We start from the raw sequence: 23217 nt of genomic DNA, 5'->3' as shown, positions 1-23217 counted from the left end.
ACGTCTCAGAAGCTGGTGGATGCCGTAAGGTTGGTGAGAGGTGGTCAGACTCTGGAGGATTTGTTTATGCTCTGGCTGTGAGGCATGAAAGCAGGACCGGAGTCAAAGATGACAGCCAAGGTGGCCTAAGCAACTGGAAGAAAGGAGCTGCCGTTTATCGAGACAGGACGACTGTAGGAAGAGTAGGTTCTCAGGATCTAAGTTTGAAATGTGCCTAATGAGGGATAAGGTCATAGCACAGAGCTAGGGCATTCATCTAGCATGTGTGATGCCTTGGGTCTAATGCCCACCACTGAAAGAACGAAAAAAGGCATTTTACATATATGGAAAGATCTGGAAGAAACCACTGGATATATGAGCTTGGAATAAGGGTCTTCACTAGAGGTACAAATTTAAGAGTAGTGCGCATTTATAAATAAATAGTTATTGGAGAACAAAATGAAAACCATTCACTCATTCTATAAACACTGTAGCATGCTATCAAAGTGACCAGCAAAATTATTCAATTGGAAAGGATAGGACAAGTTATAGTCATCTAATTATTCTTTCAATAAATATTCACTTAAGAACTATACTAGATATACTATACTATACTATAATATACTAGATCAGCACAGGGGTCTAGAGTCAGAGCTGGACTGAATTCTAGCTGTTAGTTAGCATGCAGACTTGAGCAAAGCAAGCCAAAAGTATTACAAGATTTTTCTATATATAAATTTATTTAATACATGAAACAATCATATGGTATAGTATTATCCTATTTTGAAGATTAAAAAAAAACAAATTTAGAGATGGTATGTTTAACATGATGACTAAGGAGCTGGGCTCCAGGCTCTTGGACCAGCTGGCATGGAAGAAAATCCCCACCCTATAAAATCCTAATTTTGGAAGCTTGGAGGGGTTATTTGACTTGCCCAAGTCCCCTCTTTTTAACAATAAAGCCAGAGTAGCAGTGTGTACTTTGTAGTATTCTGAAGAGGCTGAAGGTGCAGTAATATAGACCAAGCATCTAGCACAATACTGAGAATATTTTCCAGTTACTTTGTTCTTTTAAAAGATGTGAAACTTGTGTGGTGTGTGTGTGTGTGTGTGTGTGTGTGAGAGAGAGAGAGAGAGAGAGAGAGAGAGAGAGCGAGAGAGAGAGAGAGGAGAGAGAGAGACAGACAGACAGACACACACATACACTGACTGCTGACTGAACTATTGAACTCAGGGGCATTCTACCTCTGAGCTGCACCCTCAGCCCTATCTTATTCTTTATTTTGAAATAGGTTCTCACTAAGTTCTCATGAAGTTGCGGAGGACCTCACAAGTTGCTGAGGCTGGCTATGAGCCTATAATCCTCCTATCTCAGCCTCTCCAGTACTGGAATTACAAGCATGCACCACCACACCTGCTAACTATGTGAAATTTTAAAGATGATTTCTTCATCAAGGTGCTACGTTGTGTTATTTGAGTGTTTAGTTGACATTCAGGCTGAGTCTAAAATACAAGGAGAAGAAACCCTTAGGTCAGGGTGCACAGGTAAGACTAGAATTTATCTGATGCAGCATTTAAGTATCTTGTAATGAGAATCAGGAATCTGTAACAGGTTGCTCAGTCAATCCTTGGTCAACCAGTTGGTTATCTTCATTGATTCAGGTAAAGCAGTACACTGAGTAAAGCAGTACTTGCCCTTAAGGTATTTATTATCTGAGCTCCAGAGTAAGGGGAATATTATATACTGAGGTCAAGAGATAAAAGCAGCTATTTCTAGCAATGAATTCACTGTTGTTTCTAGACAAGAGAAGACCAAACAGCATGCAGGCTACAAAAGCTACCTACCTGGAGAGACGTGGGTATCTTATTTACCAAGTGTTAGGCTTTAATGAAGTTATAGCCTTCTTTTGTTGGCAATTGTGTCTGTCCTCATTCTGGTATGCCCTCAGGACGCTACCAGATCTTAACCTGTACAACAGAAGTGCCACTCACTGAAACAGTTATAACAGGAAAGGAAAGCTAGCTGATGGGATTTACAGTGTGACAGGCTTCTCAATCACTGACCACTTGGCAAGGGCATGTAGAGAAATGCCGTTCTCAACACTGCCAGCACAGGAAGCCATTGGCCTGAAACACCTCGAAGCACGAAGGCTATTTAGATAGAATTTTGAAAGTCTTTGAATTTCCTTGGAAAATCTGATTCAGAAACAGAAATCTTCCACTAATAAATTTCAATTATTTTACTGGTAAGTTTTATTTCCCAGCAGCACATGTTTTTAAGAGGCTCTTATCATTTGATGTTTTCAATCCCATTATCTACTCACAGGTGCCATAAACATCTTGAGAGCTAAACAAAAGCAAAAGATGGCAGAGAACTGGCATTCCCATCTGCCCTGGGGGCTGACAAATAATATAAACTTTTACCTTGAAACATGTTTCTCAGCTTTTCAAATACCTAATTTATTTTTTATGCCCATCAAACATAAGAACAGAGTTGCTATATCAACACAAAGCTAAGGAAAAAAGTGAGTGGCATAGGTCATTATTTGAAGAATCCCGAGGAATCAGACAAAAGCAGGAGAATAAATCACTTAGAGAATTAGCTGTGTTCCAGGCTTCATTAGTTCTAATTATGCCCCAAATATGCTCAGCAGAATGTGCTTGGGTCAGCTGGGACTGGTGCACAATGGAGCAGGCAACTTATAAACTCCTCAAAGCACAGGAAGAGTTCATAAAAACAACTGCTGTGTGTTCAGATTCATGTGATAACACCTCTTATTGCATAAGCCACCAGATGAAGCAGATGGGGCAGCTCTTCACTTGAGAAGGTTTGCTTTGTAAAAGCCCCCGCGCTTCTTTACTCGCCATTCAAGACACAAACTGCAAGAGAGCCCCATTATGATCGGAGGCAGCCTGTCCTTGTGTTTTATTGCCTGCATGTCACAGCAACAGTAAATAAAGTAGTAACAAAATAATTTCATTTAGGGGCCAAAAAAAGTTGGCAAATAAAAACATGTGCCTACACTTGAAGAAATTTAAGACTTTAAGATAATTAATGCTCACAAAAAGTAACATAAATGGGATTTTTATCCTTTTTCTTTCTTTCTTTCTTTTTTTTTTTTTTTTTGTGGTACTGGAGTTCCCAGAAGCCCTTCCACCTCCAGGCTACACTCCCAGACCTATTTTTTTTTAATATTTTTTATTTGGAAACAGGGTCTCCTAAGCCAGCGCGGCTGGCTTTGAACCTGCGCGATCCTCCTGTCTCCACCTCCCAAGCGCAGGGATTACAAGCTTGTGCCACCACGCCCGCTCATCCTTATTCTTTTTTGTTTAATACACACAGCACCATAAAAAATGGATTTTGTGTATTATTAATTACTTAATATTGGTTACCTTTTACTATTTAATACTGAAATGCATTTTTCCAACAATGGATCAATTACTTAACTAAGCCTTTTTTGTTCTATATCCACTAACTTTGGCACCCTGGATATTCAGTTCCAGGCACAGCACAGTAAGAAAATAATTAAGCAGAGTAGGTACCGATTGGTGAGACAATTTTAGCTTAATAAAAGAGTTTTCACATTGACTTTGACTTACTAAATATATCAATTTTAAAAGCATTTACCTCCGCTAAATTGAAAACTATTAATACTGTCAAAAGGTTAAAATATTAATATGAGTCCTATTATACATCGATTAGCCCTAAAAATATTTACATTAAAGTTTATTAGCTTTCCTGTGCATTAATCTAGCACATGGGACACCTATAGATTCCATTCTATGCAAAGTTTATTGACAGAGCAAAATTGGTGTGTCAAAATATGCAAAGTATATACTTAATTTTAAAGGGGGCTTATTAGTTATCTATTCTGATAAAGCCATGAACAACCAGTACTGGGATTTGAAGCAGATGGAAAAAAACTACAGAGGTTGGAGAATATTCAGTGAATTTAATCTATCCACAAGTTGGCTTCTTTCTATATCTATGATGAGCAAAACACTGAGCTCATTTAAGTTAAATTCTAGTTTGGTACGGATGTTCTATATGCAATCTATGAACATTTTTTAGAAAGGAGTGTTAAGAGAGTGCTTCATAGTAATAAGGAGGAAGACCAGTGGAACCACAGAGGGGTGTTAGGGGAAGGAGAAGAGGAGGGGAAATGTGGCTTGAAGAGAGAAATGAGCCAAATAACATTATGTCCATATATAAAGGTATCACTACCAACCTTGTGAGTATGTAGGAGGAGGGAGGAAGGAGGTAGAAGGGGGGGAAAGAACCACACCAAGAGATTGTGTGCCTGTATCAATGTACCACTTTGAATCTCGTGATTATATATAATTATATGGTGCCAATCAAATCCTAAAAAAAGAAAGAACCATCACGTTTGTTCCTATCCAAACTAATAATAACTTGTTATCATGTCAAATCACAGGAAAATATCTAAAAATAGCAAGATAGGAATTGGAAAAATATGCAAGTCATGTCCTTAGAACCTCAGTAACATGTTTAAACAAATGATATTTATTGACACACAATATTTTTCAAAAGGGTTACAGTGGTACACAAAATGCTAATGACTATGTTTCACTTAGCAGAGGTCTCTCTGTACTCACCAGTCCATTTGGGGATTGATGGATTCTAGTTACTATACTTGACAAAAAAACATGTACCAAAAAACATGTACAAGGCCCGATTAACTTTAATCTGCTATCTCATATACAGCTATTCCTCCATTTGTGATGGGGTTATGTCCTAATAAAACCATGACAATTTTAAAATACTTTAAGTACAAATGTACTTAAAACATTTAACCCACTAAACATCACATCTTAGCCACAAGATACACTGTAGAGTGTGGGTTGTTTCCCCCACGATCTTGGAGTTGAAGTCACTATAGCTGCCCAAAATATATCTCCACAGAAAGCTGGACCACATATCACCCAGGAAAGGATCCCAATTCAAAATTTAAAGTACGGAATGTGTTTCTGTGAAAGCATACCATTTTCCATTGAATACATACCACTCTCACACAATTGTAAAGTGAAAAAATTGTAATCTCGGCACTGTTTGTATTGAATTTAAAGGACTAGTTTCTAGTAAAGGCATCAGACTATACAGGACGAAGAGTAGGGAGCAAAAGGGAAAAGGTTCAAGGAGGAAGATTTTTCACTCAGTATTAGAGCTTTCTAACAACCTGAATGCTTATAAGCACAACTAGGTATTTTAATAGGTAATAAGTTTCTTATTGGTAGTGGTAAAGGTAGAGTTAGTTGATAACCACAGGTAATGGTGTAGAGAAGACCCAGACAGTGATGAGGGTCACATAGTATTCTCCTCTAGAGTTCTTTTCTCCTCTAGTATACAGTGATGTCTAGCTTCTAAGGCAAAATTAATTTATTCATCCTGATACTAACTGCTTGATACATCTCAAAAAAATGTTCACCATACGGTTTACGTAATTCTATATGCTGTGAAATACAAATTGTTAAGCAATAGTACAAGTAGTAATTTTAAGTACTATTCTTATAATTGAAATGTATAGAGAGACTTCAGAACATAATAAAATGTGTCATTGAAAAGGAACCTTTACATTGCCATATCTGTACCAAAGGACCATTTACTAAGGAACAAAAACAATTCACATAGTTTTCTTGGAAATGATTCATTTAAATTCGTGATAAAGAGTTTTCAGTCTGTCTTGAATAGAAAGATAATATTTTGCCATTTATAATTCACTGCTATCACAGAGTAAAATTATACAGATACATCTTCATAAAATAAAAGTTTATAGATACTTTACCCAAATAATTGTTAAAGTAATTGTTTCTCTTCATCACTTTAGAGACGTATACACATATATATCTTAAGAGGTTTTACAATGAAGTGGATCTTTAGATGAATTATTCCAATCTGATATTCACTAAATAGTATATATCTTTCCTTAATAGTTCTCCCTATGTGATAGATCAATACACTATACTCATAAAATTAAAACTCATAATAAAATCTCTCAGTATTTTAGAAAAGCCTCCTTTACAGAGCCTGGTGTTAATTATCATCAAAGAATCATGTTCTTAATGTTATGTAAGTCTATAGGTTCATTTTTAAAATGAAACTTACTTAGAGTTGCAGTTACTACTCTAAATTGTATTTAATACTAAATTGTATTTGAGTACAGACAGGAAATATATAATTATGTCCATCCTTATCTCTGCAATATAAAGTCTAGGTACAATAGTGCTAAGAGCAGCCACAGTCAAGCAGACCTGGCTCTGCAATTACTTATGTGACCCTTGGTAAGACATTTAACCTTTCTAAATCTCAATCTATTTATTTGTAAATGGGAACTGATATCCGTTGTGAAGATTAAGGGAGATTAAATACTACTTAAGTATTGGAGTCTCTTCCTTATCAACCATCTCTCTGAATTCATGGAATTACTTTAAGTATCAAATGAATGCATACAGGTCTTTTGTAAATTGAGAAGAATGCTGCAATTGTAAAGCATATATCATTTAATAGTTAATTTATCCCCTTGTATTACATTATGTTTAATGCTATTTATTGTCTTGAATAATACATGTAAGTTTATTTATCATAATATAAAAATCATATAAAGAAAATTAACAAGACAAAATCTCAAGTTTTAAAATTTTTAGAAAAAAAAACAACTAGTAGAAACAAGTATTCTCTAAATAGTTATGCAATAATCTACTGATTTTTTTAAAAGTAAGAATAAGTCCATTTATCCTGAATAGGCTGGGTCTATATACACATTGGGAGACTAGAAGCTTTATCATTTAGGTAAAGAAAGAAAAAAACACATTTTCCTTCAAAATTTCACTAGCCTTTCTTTGGGGGGGTGGGGACTAAATAATCTGGATATTTTTCTTGATTATTGATACTACCTGATTGATAAACAGGGTTTACATATATACTCTAGAGTTGTTATAAAGTGTACCTTACACAAAACCTCACTTATAGCATTCAAGGGTAATACACTGTAAATTATACAAATATTAGAAAATAAAAAGCCTTCTTTGATATTGTTGTGATTTTGTTTTTTAAGATACAGATATTGAAACTACCACAGCTGATCATTTCATTCTGACATGAGTTTAAAAGGTTAAGTTACTATCTGAAGAAAGGTAATCTGGTTGCCTTTCACAGCAGCCTGCAAGCTTCGCAATCTGCATAGAGAGGGGCATTTGTCATCATTAGCTGAGCTGTGACAGCTGGCACCCAGGGTGTCCCAGAATCAAGAAGTGGCAGAGACACTCTTGGTTTAGGTTGCCATTAAGTATAGTAGGTTTCTAGAGGATCAAGTGTATTTTATGAAAAGCTTTGTGATGTAACTAACAGCAGTGAACATATTTGAATTTTCCATAACATGGATAATACAATGATAGCACATAATTAGCAGGTTGCCTCTAGACAACAAGATGCCAGATTACAGTATGAATAAACATCTACTGCCTGCCACTTACAGAGGTAGAATTGTTTTCCACACTCATACAGCCCTGGCAGAATGTTGTTGTTGTTGTTGTTTTTTTAAAGGGGTGGGTTAGGGTGATCAATTAAGCATATTCAAGGAAAGAGATTGAAGGTGGAGAGAATACTTTTCAGATACATATTAAATTAGGTTGCAAGCAATGCATAACTTTCCAGGCCTGAGCTCAACTGCACATAACCAATATGGCACCCATACTTTTGGTAACATTACTATAAAAATCAAAGTCACTCCCACAAATGTGATTCTACAATTATTTGAAGAGTATGCAATTGGTAGTGAGAATTTAAAAATATTCTGTGATAAAAAGTAAAAACCCAGAATCTTTTATCTAAATGAGTGTTTACCAACTATGGGTCTAAAACAGTTGAAGTTGGTTTATATGTAGGAGAGAATTTTTTAAAACTTTAAAATCTTAGAAATATATTTCTATATCTAGTTAACACAAAAGTATAAAAATCTAAAAAGAAAGTTTAAATTAAGAAATAGGTTAAGCCGACCTTTGAAAAATTAGAATGCTGCAATCCCTCTAAAGTCATCAATGCTTAGAAACATAATCAATAACACTAGGTTTTATATTATTATGTAAACTAGTTTTCCACAAATAAAACTAATTTTTGTGTTAATGTAAAATCTATGCAAATACATGCAGTCATTTATCAGGAAAGCTGACAAGCATTCCATATTGGAGGGGGAAATGAAACTGCCTCAAGAATAGAGGCAATTAATTATTTCTGTATTTTTTCTTCTTCTGTCTTGAGGCACAAAAGTTATCCATCCAGTTAAAACAGCAAATGAAATAAAGAGATTTTTTTTATTTAAACACATATGGCTTTTGCCTGCAATACTGATCACCACAAGGTCTACAGATGCCCGTGGCTAAATTGTACACTGGCAGATGCACACAGGGGAAAACCGTGCTAATGCAGCGTGGAGAGCAAAACAAATGAAGAACTGAATTTGCTAGTCAAAACCCCAAACCCAAAAGCAAAGCCCAAGCCCCATCTTTCCCTCTGATGACTTATGCGTTTTGCTTATCAAATACAGGTTAAGATTGCAGGAAATTTAACCTTGGTTTGTTATAAACAAGTAAAAATTTTAAACTAGTGAATGCATTTTTATGTATATTTATACATATTATGGTAGGTGGATATCTAAACAGTCTCTTTCTATGAAGAGAATGTCTAGCAATATTTAAGCTTAATTTCAAGATCAAAAGCTTATGATATTTAAAATTGACATAGTATAGGTACCTGGATAAATATTGTTGGAATTTCTCGTTGTTAGTACTTTTAAAATCCATTTGGCGCCAACCTTAGGGTATTATTGAAACTTAGGGTATTATTGAAAACTGATAAAGGTTATTATAGTACCATCTTGAAAATATGATATTCCTTCCTGGTGGCATTAAGAATTCTATATTTAGTAGCTGTTTCCTTATAACAAGTTAATTTAAAGATGTATAGAAGCCAATATAATCTTTTACTATGTGAAAGACTGTGTTTGTGTGTGTGTGTGTGTGTGTGTGTGTGTGTGTGCCTGCGTGCGCACGCATGCACAAGCATGCATGCATAGGCTATTTGGCGAACCATAAAAACAGTGTATTTCCTAAAAATGGTTTAAGATTATTAAGAAAGCAATAATTTCTTTTTTAATAGGCCTGTAAGCATGCATAACATTAAAATTTCTATTGTAATTGCCATTTATATAAAAGAGCATTTAAATAATTTGTATATCTTGGGGAAAGATATAAAAGAGTAGTAGTACCATTACAAGTTGTAAAAGGCAAATTCTCTTTCTTTCTTTCTTTCTTTTTTTATTTTTATTTTTATTTCGGTACTCATGATGGAACTCAGAGGCATTCCACCTTCAAGCTATCCGCAAACCGCAATCCTCCTGTCTCAGCCTCCCAAATGCTGGGATTACCAGCATCCACAACCACACCCAGCTTAAAAATCAAATTCTTTAAAGAGTATCATTATTGATGAAAATGTTTGCACTCCTACAATTCAATAATTCTTTGTTTGGAGTATGTGCAACCACCTAAATTTAAATAACAATGTATATTTATACAACATTTGGATTAGAAACACATGTTCCAATAATGTGCAATTAATTAATATTGGTATAATTAACTCCTGAGCCTTATCGTACACCATGCAAAAGAAGGAGTCGTTTACTCAAAATTTAAAGTGATATATAATATTGAGAGCTTGTGTGTGCTTCTTCCTCTAGTGCCACAGAGATAGTAACACTACAAATATGCCTCAAACATTGCTAATTTAGTTGAGGAATGCAGATGATGTTACATTCATATAGAAAAAACAAAGAGTGGGATAATACTATATACAAATTAGGCATCAATATACCTATCTTAAGAAAAGATTTCACATATAAACAAAGCTATACTTTTTCTATCTCTGGGCTCAATGTTCATTAGAAACATCATATCTCATAGATTATGTTCTTTGTGTTTCTAATCTTATAGTACATTGTTATCCTATAATGTGTATTATAAAAGCAATGAGAATAGTTACATGTAAGTGAAAATGAAATACCATATAGGTAGTCTATTCACAGAAAATGTTTATAATCTCTACACCTATATGCAAAAGTATAAAAAGAAATTCTTATGTGTAGGTTAATTTTGCCTTCTTTTTCCATTCATGTTAGTGCATATATGTAATAAGAGGCAATAATTTCTATTTGAGGTAATTATCACTTTAAATTATTACTCTAGTTGCTGATCATTAAAAAATAAACCCTCGTTTAGAGGAATTGCTTTGCTCATTAAGAAAAACAGCTCCAAAACTATAAATTAGAAATAGGAAAGGTTATCTTAGACATGCAATCACTGGAAGTTGATGGTCTATGTACCATATTCTAGTTTCAAGGTCATGTTGAATATTTTCAGTGGCTTAATCACATACAGCATGGAACAATAATGAGAGCCATGCAGTCCTGAGTGACCCACCACACATGTACAGATCAACAGACTCATGGCTACTGAGTCCACTGTTTCCTCGATGTGCAGTCCAACTGTAGCACACTAAGAGCACTAAGGTTGTAGTCATATATGCAAATGTGTGTAAATTCATATTAGTTATTGGCTAAGTAGCACCTGATTTTCATTTATTCGTGTGGAAAGGAGTTGCATGAGCCTATTTATCTCTTTATTTCTATAATACCCGAGAGGAAAATATTAATGGAAATCTTAGAAGAATTTTAGTTTTATCAACTAGAAAGACTACCCTGCCTTTACAAAGGGTCAATAAGGCACTAAAATGGTGGAATCAACATTACTCAATAAATCAATGACTAAACCCACTGTCCATAAATATTTGGAAGAGGGTAGAGGTTACAATTATTAAAAAAAAACAAGAGAAATTCTTCTGATTGATAACCTCTCCTTCAATCTATTTTGCTTTTCAGTTTACAGATGCAACTTAAAATATCCTGCACCTCTGTGTACATATCCAAATGAAGCGACTAAACAGAGACAATGACATAAATAGGCCAGACTTTAAATTTCTACCATAAGAAAAGTTTGGCCTTTCTTTACCCAGAATTATTGAAAGTCTGCAAATCGAGCAGGCACGCTAATCCTTGTAAGGTATACTTTCAACTTCCGTCTTTATTCCCAAAGTTACTTTTCTTTTCAACACTTATTAGCACCAATATCAAGTTTTCTAAGCAATACTGTAGGTAAAAAAAAGACCACTTGCCAACACAAAAGTGAACATACAATTGTGTACTAGGCTGAGGCAAATAAGAGGAAAATAAATATTTTTTTGAAATTAACCACAATTCTCACAACGCTCCGGTTGAAGAAATAAAATTAGATCTAAACTGTATAAACAGTGACCTCAGTCTTCTGCTTGACTTGGTAATGAGCCTGCTAGTAAGACATAGAATGACTATTTTACACAATCACGAAAACTTTTGAAGCTTTCAAGCTATTTTGTTTCGAGTGCTCTTATACCAGGAGTCACAACAAGAAGAAAGGTATAGATGCCATCAAATTAGATTACCAGAAAAACTCTCTCTATTTTGCTTTATTTAATGTGTCACATAAAGAAAACCCTGCACAAATATCTGTCTTTAATTTCTCTAGTGTAAAAAAAGAAATATATTGTGTCTGGCAGAATGAAACAGTTGAAATAGCCTGGGTACATTTTAAAAAGAGGTGGGGGTGAATCAGATGCATACAATGAGCCTTCAAAGCCACTCCAACAGTAAGGATAAATAATTTAATAAACTCGACTTCATATTCTTTTTATCTCCCCAGTGTAATAAGCATATATTAAAAAACTATAAGTTCATGAATACATGTGAATAAACTAGCAGTCAGCAGATAATGAAAAAATCACAAAATGATATCTATATGAGCACTTAACACGTGTGCACATCCTCTTTAACTAACATTACCTTTTCCCAGGGAAAAGATGGCAATTGCTGAAACTGGTGAACATGTGATTTAAATTTAAATTAGTTTTTTTTTTAAATAAAGCACAGAAACCTTTCAGTCCTACATTTCTCAACCTAATAGTTTTTCTATAAACCTAGCATGGAGATTGTTTACACATTAATTGCAGGTCCAAAGAAGTGGAAAAATGATTTAGGAAACAAACAGTACTTACTTCAAGATACATTGTTTGGCCATTGTTATTTGGAATGCTTCACACTGTTAAACGTCAGCACATTTACATATTTTGTATTCATTAGTACTTCTAACATTTATGATAACGATGCTCTGTGTCTTTATTGGACCTGTTTCTAACTGGTGTATTTTAAATCAAGGCTGACTAGTGAACTAAGAAAATGAAATGAAAAACTCAGACCTTAAAATCTCAAGTAACATTCAAATGCTAGCATCTCCATCATTAAATGATGAGATTCTTGGGCTGCTTTTTCCTTCAATTAGGTCAATTTTCTTCAATTATTATTCTATTATTAGCTCATGTCAAAGATGCCTGCATGCATACCACTGAAAACAATCAAGCACTTCTATCTTAAAGCATGACACACACATAAGCTTTTGTACTAGCCCGAAGATTATATTTATAGCAAAACCAATAAGACTAGTATCAGAGTTCTTTTATATTTCTTTCACATAAGTAAGAATGGAATTTAAACCATTTATGGATTGCATCATTTGAAGTAACTAGTTCTAGGTCAGATGACATTAAAAATGACTAGAAAGTACTTAAATACATTACTCCCACAAATCAAATCTCGCTCTAAAACGTAGATTTAAATCAGGGGAATTACACAAAAATGCACGATTTTTAATATTTCTCCGTAGGTCATTTCAATAAAAAAAAGATCAAGGGATGGAAAACAGTGTCAAGATAGTTTAATTTTCCTTTCCTCGATGAGGGGCGTTAAGATCGCTGAAAGGAACCGGCTACCGAAGGCAATTCATTTCACGTGTTCAGCGCAATAGAAAATCACTGTGTTGCTGCAACCAGCACTCGGAGCGCCGGGCATTATTCTAGGCGCCGGGTTCGCCCGGGTGAGAGCGGCGCCGGCGGACCCTGTGTATGTAAATCACCGTCAGGCCCCGGGAGCCGCTCCGAAAGCGTGGTCCCCGCGTCCTCGACACCAAGGGCTTCACTTCCTCCAAGCACTCTAGGGCTAACGAGTTTCGGCGTTCTTTTCTCACCATCTATTTTTCTCTTTCGGAGTGCAAATCGTTAGTGAAAAGGCCCGGTTGCACCAATTAGTTTGCACATAGTGCTTGGGTGTTTAGATTCGCTTTAACCCAATTAAGCTGCGCGGTGCGCCCCAAGAAGCGCCACCTGCGCGCCCGGCCCCGGCGGCCCAGACCCTCCCCGCGGCCCGGCCCCCGGCCCGGAGCCCCGCGCCCCAGATCCTCCCCGCGGCCCGGCCCCCGGCCCCCGAGCCCCGCGGCCCGGCCTCGAGCCGGCCCGGCGCGGGGAGGCGGCTGCAGGTGGCCCAGAGCGGACCCGGGCGGCCGAGCATCCCTGGCCCCGGGCGCTGGGCGCAAATGCCCCAGGCAGGCGAATCGCCGGACCCGGGCGACCGCTGGTGGGTGGAGGGGTCCGTGGGCAGAGAGTGTGGTCCGGAGCTGACCAGGAGAAATCCGGAACACTAAGAATGGTCTTTAAACAACCCGCACACAAAAATAAAATCCTTGGGTCTGCGAGTAGAGCCAGAGGGCTCAGGAGTGCCTGGAGGCCGGCTGGAGGCGAGCGGGAGCGCGTGGGGACCGCGCTGGGCGAGGGTGGGGGTGGCCTTTCCTGGGAGGACCCCATCCCCGCTCCGCACCTCTCCTAGCCCCTCTGCAAAATGCGGGCCCGTGGGCTCTGACGTGCCTAGGCCTCCTTTTCCAGCTGCCAAAAGGTAGCGATGCGTTCACCCGCGACGCCAGCAAAGTAGGGTGCGGCTTTTGGGGTTCTCAGTCCCCACTCTTAAGGGAAAGGAACGGTCTTGGGGAAGGGGATAGACGGATGCCCTGTACCCCAAGTGTAATGTACTATTTTCACCTGAATCGGAATCTATCACTTTTAGCTAAGAATAAAGTAAATTATAGGTGGCTTTGCGGTGCTTTACTTGTGCGGAAAAATAAATGAAATCAAAAGCTTGAGTAAAACGTGGGAGCCCTCAACAAGATCTTGTTAAAAGTGGCTCTGACAGTAAGTGCGTAGGAACCTTCTACCCGGACTTAGAGGATTTCTCTGGCAATATTCTTAACTTGAAAGAGAAGGCATTTAAATAAAAGGTAGCGATTGAAAATCCACCCAGGTTTTGAAATAAATATATTACCCTCAGTAGCGTAGTTCCTGCAGATCGAGGACAGACAGATACCACTAAAGGGAGGGGGTTCTACATAAAACTGCTTTCCTTTCTTATTTTGATTTCTAATTTTCCAAAATGATATTTAAATCCAAAAAAATCGAAATGACTGCTGTTGATTTTTTGAAATTATTAACCATCTCCCTTAATTAAATAGCCTGAAATAGTATAAAATTAGAAGTCCATTGCCAGGTCACCCCTAAGGATATTTAAGAAAGGAGATATAGCTTTAACTACACAACTGTAAACAAGCCAGAAAACCAAAACCTTCAAGATCTTTATATAGTTATTTTTCAGTAGGTTAGATCTTGATGATTTTTCCTGAATTGCATGTATTAAAATATAGTTTATCATGAAATCAACTAAAATAACCTCTCAATCCCAGAGATAACTTATTTTTAACATTATTTCTAAAAGTATATATATATGGCTTAGTGACCTCCTGGGAACACTGGGTAAGCCTACTAACATGCATAACCCGTGTGTGTGTGTGTGTGTGTGTGTGTGTGTGTGTGTGTGTGTAGGGGTGTGGTACTACATATTTTTTAAACATCCCAACTTCAACTGGGGCAAAAGCTACCACACTCAACAATGCTTTTCAGATTCCTCTCAACAAGTGCTAATGAGGGGAAAAAACAGGTAAAAAGAAGAGCACATCACTAAGGGCTTTTTAAAAAAATCATTCTAATACATAGGACCATTCAGAAAGAGGCTATTACTCAATTATTACTCCATGTAACATCAACTTCTGTATGCCAGTAGACTGCACACGAAAGAGCAAACTTTTAGCCTGCATTAAGAAAAGACCCCAAGGATTAACGGACATTAATTATCTTATTCTAAATGCAAGTTAGTGACTTTATTTTGGAAAGCCCCATCTAGTTCACTAATTGATGGATGACCATTAATACACCTGTATTTGCGTTTCAGCGTAAAAAGACAAGCAAGGTTTTCAGCAAGGAAGAGAACCACTTTGCCAAGTCATTTCAAAACGTCAATATGCTTCAAGTAATACCAAAGCTGAGATATTCCTCTTGATTTCCAAACTGTCTAGGTGGCCTGGGTGGTTTTTCTGCCGGCAGCAGCCTCCTACCTTTAGTTTGTGTGCCTATATCCACGAGGGGGGATTAATTAGCCGGGCTGGAGCTGAAGGAGGCTGTCGTGACGAGCCCAGTGGCGATTGGCCGCCCGCCTGTCTGGCCCTGCCTTTATAATTTCCACACGAGTGCATCTGGGCTCTTAGACAAACCAACAGCAGCTTCTTCTGACATATACACACACGCACACTCACCCCCAGCACACACTCAGCTCACTTTTCTTCCATCTGATTAACAGTCCTGCACACACAATGATTACGGGAAAGCGTAAATAAATACGGAAAGGGGTGATTATTTTGACTACTGGAAGAGCTTTGCTGGGTCTCAGCACAACTGTTGTTTTTATTACTGAGAAGGTGATCTCTCCAAGCGTGTCTCCCAGACCAGGATCCTTTAAAAGAGGAAGAGAGTCAGCGAGAGGGGGGAGAACAATCTTTCACTTTAAGACCGGCTGGGCTCAAAGATAAAAGGAAGGGGAGCGCGGCGGCGGCGGGGAGGCCACCGCTGCAGCAGTCGCCGAGGCACTTTTGACACGTTTCGGAGCGCTGCGGCCCATTTCTCCACCGAAGTTGGCTCCGGCACTAGCAGCCGCATTGGATCCCACAGCTTACTGCGAGACTCCGGTGTACAATCCGGATCTCTGCCCCAACATGATCGCGGCCCAGGCCAAGCTGGTCTACCATCTGAATAAGTACTACAATGAAAAATGCCAAGCCCGGAAAGCTGCCATTGCCAAAACTATCCGGGAAGTCTGCAAAGTGGTTTCGGACGTGCTGAAGGAGGTGGAGGTGCAGGAGCCCCGCTTCATCAGCTCTCTCAACGAGATGGACAACCGCTACGAGGGCCTCGAGGTCATCTCCCCCACTGAATTCGAAGTGGTGCTTTATCTCAACCAGATGGGGGTGTTCAACTTCGTGGACGACGGCTCGCTGCCCGGCTGCGCGGTGCTGAAGCTGAGCGACGGGCGCAAGAGGAGCATGTCCCTCTGGGTGGAATTCATCACCGCCTCCGGCTACCTGTCCGCGCGCAAAATCCGGTCCAGGTTTCAGACGCTGGTGGCTCAAGCGGTCGACAAATGTAGCTACCGGGATGTGGTAAAGATGGTGGCGGACACCAGCGAAGTGAAACTGAGAATCCGAGATAGGTACGTGGTGCAGATCACCCCGGCTTTTAAGTGCACCGGGATCTGGCCGCGGAGCGCTGCCCACTGGCCGCTTCCCCACATCCCCTGGCCAGGGCCCAACCGGGTGGCGGAGGTCAAGGCGGAAGGGTTCAACCTCTTGTCCAAGGAGTGCCACTCCCTGGCCGGCAAGCAGAGCTCGGCCGAGAGCGACGCCTGGGTGCTGCAGTTCGCCGAAGCCGAGAACAGACTGCAGATGGGGGGTTGCAGAAAGAAATGCCTCTCCATCCTCAAAACCCTGCGGGACCGGCACCTGGAACTGCCCGGCCAGCCCCTTAACAACTACCACATGAAGACTCTGGTGTCCTACGAGTGTGAAAAGCACCCCCGGGAGTCGGACTGGGACGAGTCTTGCCTGGGGGATCGGCTAAACGGGATTTTGCTGCAACTCATCTCCTGCCTGCAGTGCCGGCGGTGTCCCCACTACTTCCTCCCGAACTTAGATCTGTTTCAAGGCAAACCTCACTCGGCTCTGGAGAACGCTGCCAAACAAACGTGGCGACTGGCAAGGGAGATCCTGACCAACCCGAAAAGTTTGGAAAAACTTTAGAGGACGACCTAACCAAGAACCGAAATGATTGCTCTTCTCAAAGCCCTAATTACATGTAAACTTCCTGTCCGATTCCTTCCTAATATCCCACTCGACAGTGCAAACAATCTCTTCCTTTAAAAGGAGTAACAATACAGTGTGTAGGCATCATCTCACCGCCCCTCCAAGGGGAGAGAAAGTAGGGGAAGCAATGGAGAAAAACCCACAGCCCGTGTATTAGAAGACATCTTTACACTCGATTTCATATCTCCTTGAAAAGTACACAACGCGAGGAAAACAGCCCAGCTGTACTGCAGACCACAGAGGACACTCTGCCTCTCAAAGGGTTATGGCAGTCCTGGTGATTTAGGTGCGGCTGTCTGTGAGTACACCGATTTGGATATGCCATCTGAAGGAAAGTGTAATGTATATTTCGGTTTGTAACAAATATTGTGATCTCACATTGTCTTTGAAAGTGTGGATGTTGGTGTTTTGTGATTTGGTGAACAGAACTTAAATTGCCATTTGGGTACTTCCAGACATTTTTTTCACTAACAAAGATACCATTTAAAGGTAGATTTATTTCCTCTTGGTACTTTTATCTGTCTTTGAAAGTGTCTGAACTTTAAAAAAGTTTACATTTTGTTTCAATATATTGCTTGTTCTATTTCTAACATTCCATAAATATACTTGAAATGTTATTTAAATATATTCAAAGAAATTTGAATTCAGCTTATATAATAACGCCTGAATATCTGAATTATATATTTGAAAAATGCACTTGAAATACACTGGATAATTACTTTTGTGATTTAGATTTTAATTTCTGTTGCTGGTTTTTATTTAATTAGAAGCTAATAAATGAAGTAAAATACAAGTTGTGTTGTGCCTTAAATTTTTTCTATCAAAAGATGCAATGCTTCAGTTTAACATCGACTGCTCCTAACATTTAAAACATTTTGACAAGTATGCTAAAGAAATCATTAAAGTAAACCTGAAAATACTGAAGAAACGCTCTTTTGCATAAGTACAGACTATAACCTATAACCATCTCCTCTCAATTTCTAACTTGCTTATACAGCTATTCTTTTCTGCAACCAACACAATTTAAATTGCAGGAAGCTTGAAAGCTTGCTCCCTCTGGTATTACTGTAGCATTTTTTTATAATATAAGAAAAAATTATCATGGTGGTAGAGATTATCAAGTTAAAAATCGGACCGAGTAAAGGGAAACTTAGAGCCATAATAAAGTTTGTGATATTTGTATATGAAAACCAAGCTAATAAAATGAAGATAATTTATGACTGATATACCTTATGTCAAATATCGTTTTATGCAAACAAGGGTTCCATTAGCAGAATATATTAATAAGAAAATTAAAATATTTTTTTACTTTAATAGGACAAATTGCTGATAGACCATCAAGACCAGCTTTTAATTCTTTAAAATCAGACACAGTACATTCAAAACTCTCTTTAAAAACTAGCAGCTTTGGGAGCAGCAAGTGGAATCTTCTGCAGTGTATTAATAGTCAACAAGTACTGAAAGGGCTGGTCACTGATGGGCCTTAAATTAGTTAATTCAGGTGGTGGCAAGCTCTAGAATTTCAATTGCTTCTTTAAAAATACTGTTTTAGAGCGCTTTGATTCCTTAGTTAAATGTAAATAATAAAGTTCTGGAAACTCCAGGGATATTTGGCTATTTTAGAGTAATTGTGAAAACATTTTAAGGGAGATCTTTGCAAAAATAATTATAGAATAGCTAGCTGGATGCTTGATTTTAAATTCTTACTTCAGGGGGAAAGTTTGCAAATTGCACAGTAACAGGCAAGTTAAAACAATAACATGGATCTCAAGAGAGAGTGTTGAGGTGAGGACTTACTCTAGTTAGCAGACGTTTAAAATCTATAAGATTAAGTAAATGAATATTTATGCATTTCAAATGATCCTAATGCATATTTTCAGCATTACATCCAAAGATTATAACCTTTAAACATCTGAGTGCCAGTACAGACTGTATATATATATACATATATATATATGTGTGTGTGTGTGTGTGTGTGTATTGAAAGCTTTTAGAGAATGTTTCTCTTTCTCTTAAACCCATATGTAAAATCCATTCTTAATTCAAGGGATGAAAAATGGATGTAATAATGGAGATGAAATTATACCTAAGTGGCTCCCACCCCAGTTTCCTTATAACATTTTAATAAATAATAATTCGTATTGCAATCTATACTTTTAGAAATTTAAAGTGATCTGAACACGAAATTTCATAAGACCTTTCCTAGTCTTCCCAGAGAGGGCTGAGATGCTGCACCCAAGAGACTTGGGGGCAATTGGCCTAACTACAAATCTGCCCAAGTGCACACAAAAGGCTCTTAAGGAAAGATTGTGTAAATGTGTGTGCTCTGGTAACACAGGATTTAAACACTTAATATATTCTTCAGTTTCATAAAAGGGAGCATGTGTTATTCCATTCTTTTTATTTTCTATGAGAAAGAAGAGAATGTGCTCCCCTCCCCCACTGTCATTTAAAACCCAGCAAAACTGAACCACTTCCTGCCACAAAGCCACCAGAACTGTACACCATGGAACCACTTTAACTCACTTTAGTGTCGATCTTCTTGAAGGCGGGATCATCCTCATCTACCTCAAAGTAGATTTCCGTCGTGGTGATGGAGAGGGTCCCCTTAGCCACCACCACAGGAGCGATGAGCTGGGCCGGGGTGCTGAGAACCACTGGGCCTGCAAGACAAGGGGAGGGAGTCAGGCTGAGTCCCCTCTGGCCCTCTGCTGCTCCCTCCCAGAAGGTGCCACAGGTTTTTATTTTCAAAGATGCACTAGAAAAAGAGTGGTGTCTAGATCATGCAGACAGACTTTTTCATGTTAAATAGGTTCTGGGTGGGTTTTTATAATTACCTTATTAAAGAGACTAGACACAAATAATTCGACAAAAGCCCAATCGTCCTGGATACCAAACAAGTGACCCACACCACAAACGTTTGCAACTTCTGCCTAGAAATACTAAATAGTTGGTGAGGTACTGCCATTAACCAACTTAAAAGTGCAGAACCGACTCTATGATGCCCCGGTTCATGCTGAGCATCACCTACTTTCCAAGAGAGCTTAGGTGGTGAGCACTGCCCTCAAAGACTAACCATCCCTAAAAACAATTGCACTCCTCTGATGCTTCCCAAGGGGAGGTGAGAGGGGGCTCAGGAAAGAAGGGAAGGATGGAAATGTGTGAATTTCACTGTTGTACGGGGTTGGCATCTTGCAGGAAAATTCTTTTAACATGGGTGTCCTAAGGCGCGTCTCAAATATCCATATGCGGTGTACACATGGACATTAAAATTTTTACCGAGAAAAGAAGGACAATCTTATCATTTTCCAACAAAGAATTGGCGAAAACGATGAAAATGTAAGATACTTAAACAATACGAATCTTAGAGCATCTTATAAGTAGAGCGTCTTATAAGAGCGTCTTATAATTTCCCAACTTTTGAAACCAGATGGACTAGGCTTCTGAAAAAACATTTTTAGTGTATACACTCGGGTGTTTACTTCGAAGTCCCTCCATTTTAATTTCTCATATTAAGAATCCTGACGCTAAGGGGGATTAACTGTCAACAAAATCCCACCCGGGAGAAGGCATTCTCGGTGTGAAACTAAGATGTGTCACAGAGGACTAGGGAATCCGGGGACGCCCTCCTTTTTCTTTTTCTTTCTTAGGCACCTTGGCGCATCAGCATCCCGCCCCCCCCCCCCCCCAAGATGCAGGTCGCGGAGTCCCGGTGACAGGCGGGAAGGCAGCGGGCCGGGCTGACCGCCGGGGAGGTGGCGGGGGCTGCGGAGCCCATCGCGCCCGCGCTGGCTCACGCGGAGCCGGGCGCACCGCGGCTCCACCAGGGTTTTCTTTCCAAAGGGCGAGGCGGCCGGTCTGAGCGCCACTTTAAAGGCTCATCAATCTTAATCTAGGTTGCTCAAGTAATTATGCCCGAATCTCTGGTACGATTACAAGTGGATTTGGGTTTCTATTCCCCAGGCCCTCCTTTGTGTTTATTGGAGGGTCCGCGGTCCTCCCTTAACCCCTGCGCGGCCGGGCGCCGCGGACCCTCGCTCTCGGGAGGAATCCTGCGGCTCCTCCAGACCCGGGCAAGGTGAGGGAGGAGGTGCCCGAGTCACACCGGGGACACGGTGCGCTCACACACCGCTGGGCCTCGCTGAGAGCTCCGAGCAAGTCGTTCTAAATATGGAAGACTCCTGATTTATGTTTCCATAGAGATTCTGGCATTTGAAGACGGAGAATGGCCAAAAAGATTAAATATGGCGAACAACTTCTTTCCCTTAAAAAAAATAATTTAACATATCTAAATGATTATATTGGGAAGATTGAAAAAAAAATCATGAGGCAAACTATACAAACCATACTCACTGATTTACTGGAATATATTAAGAATTTTATGTATATGATCCGTGAACTTTTAAACGGGAACCACATTTCCTCTACTAATTTCTCTGTTTCAGAAAGGGGGTTGCACATCCTTTTGATTGGACTCCCAATTTCATTCTACTGACTGGAGATTTTCTGGGAATTTATTAAAAGGGCTCCAAACTGGTATTTCTTCTGAGAAAGACACATCGTGAAATATTCAGCCTTAATAGTGTGCCATTTCCCCCTTGTCCTTTGGAAATCTCCAATTACAGCTTCCAATTCCATAGAGCATTTAAGGAGCACCGAGTCTTTTTGTTGTAGCCTTCAGGGAGCACACCAGCCACAGAGAGAAGACAGAGTTAATCCACTACAGCAATAGAGGGAGGGGATTATGTTCTAATCCCCTTTGGGGAAGCCTCTGGATTTTAGGGATCTGATATTAAAATGTTTACATAAGGCACAATCACAACGCAGCAGATCTTCCATATGGTACCTGGTTATTTGAAAACCTCAGTTCTCTTTCCAAATAAAGAGGTTCGAGAAGGGCAGCCTCTCTGTAGGCCAAACAAGATGGTGAGCGAACTGGTTCTGTTCTGTAGGATAACTTGAGTAATGACAAATCAAGCCTCCTACACTTTGCTTGGTGCAGTGAGTTGGGGATCGACTAGAAATATATTTATTCTAATCATTACTCCAGTAATAAAAGGATAAATTATAATAATATCCTCAGCACACCCAGAAGTAATGATATTAAAGAATAATTGAGTAACGAATGGCAAAACCTTTCTATTGTATTGATGCATACGATAATTTAAAATTCTACCTTCTAAAGTAATAATTAAAAGGAAAATATTTTTTTTTACTTCTTACAAATTGGCAGTATAAGGTTTAAAAAACATAAATTCATTATTAATTTTAAAAGACTGTTAGGGGTATTACTCACCATTCATTTAAATGTTAATTTAAAATCTGAGCTAGACCAAAGATTACCCAAATGGAATCTTGGAAAGAATTAACTTCTCTTTAGGTCCACAGGATCTTTAATCAGTGGAGATGGTAAACCTCATTGTGTCTTCAGAGCAGAAAATACACATGTTTTATATTTTAAAAGGGAACTATTCATCAAGTATATTTTAAGAGCAGAATGTTAAATACTTGTGGGTTTGGATTATGCTGATGAAAATCAAAATTCCAAGCCTAGAAAGCCTAGTAATAATCTATTAACATTGTAATAGAACTTTACAAAATTCTCTTACATTTTTATTTAACCAACACTCTGCTACTCATAAATGGTGGTCTACAGATGTGTCCAAGCTTGCCAGAGACCACCATGAGCACACCTGTAGCTGAGCAAGTTGGGCTCGCACCTCATTGCGGTGAGGGGTTTTCGGAGGACCATGGTGTTGAAGGCCTCACTGTAGGATCTGGACTTTGGTGAAGTGATTTGGGAAAGGGCTGAGGAGACAGAGCTTTGCTCTTGATTGGGCTCCCCAGGAAGCAGCACAAAATCTGCGACTGGGTATCTAGGTATCTTTGCATCTTATTTGGAGGGAGGGAGGACTACAGGCAGGTTAAAGAATTGTAATTGGAAAGTAGCAGTTTCTCTTAGTAGCCAGGAGAGGGAGGTGTTTGGTTTTTTTTATGGTAAGCACAGTGACCATG

At 39.0% G+C, this 23217-nt stretch overlaps 2 protein-coding genes across 6 annotated transcripts in view; one reads left to right on the top strand and one right to left on the bottom strand.

The window, feature by feature from the left end:
- NBEA (neurobeachin) overlaps positions 1–23217 on the bottom strand; it is a gene marked incomplete at both ends in the record, with an annotated part of 621684 nt that overhangs the window by 170322 nt on the left and 428145 nt on the right. For all 5 annotated transcript variants that reach the window (XM_080719963.1, XM_080719960.1, XM_080719962.1 and 2 more), the window contains one exon: positions 19729–19865. In XM_080719963.1, the coding sequence (XP_080576089.1) occupies positions 19729–19865 (137 nt within the window). The remainder of the gene's footprint in view (positions 1–19728; positions 19866–23217) is intronic.
- On the top strand, positions 16060–17139 carry MAB21L1 (mab-21 like 1; the record flags this gene model as incomplete). The annotated part of the gene is made up of 1 exon (XM_080688839.1): positions 16060–17139. The coding sequence occupies one exon, from the start codon at positions 16060–16062 to the stop codon at positions 17137–17139; it is 1080 nt and encodes a 359-aa protein (XP_080544965.1).

The sequence above is a fragment of the Muscardinus avellanarius genome (assembly GCF_963383645.1).
Source record: "Muscardinus avellanarius genome assembly, chromosome: 2".
Taxonomy (NCBI): domain Eukaryota; kingdom Metazoa; phylum Chordata; class Mammalia; order Rodentia; family Gliridae; genus Muscardinus; species Muscardinus avellanarius.
The sequence above is the reverse complement of the archived record's forward strand: the minus strand, read 5'-3'. Positions and strand labels throughout refer to the sequence as shown.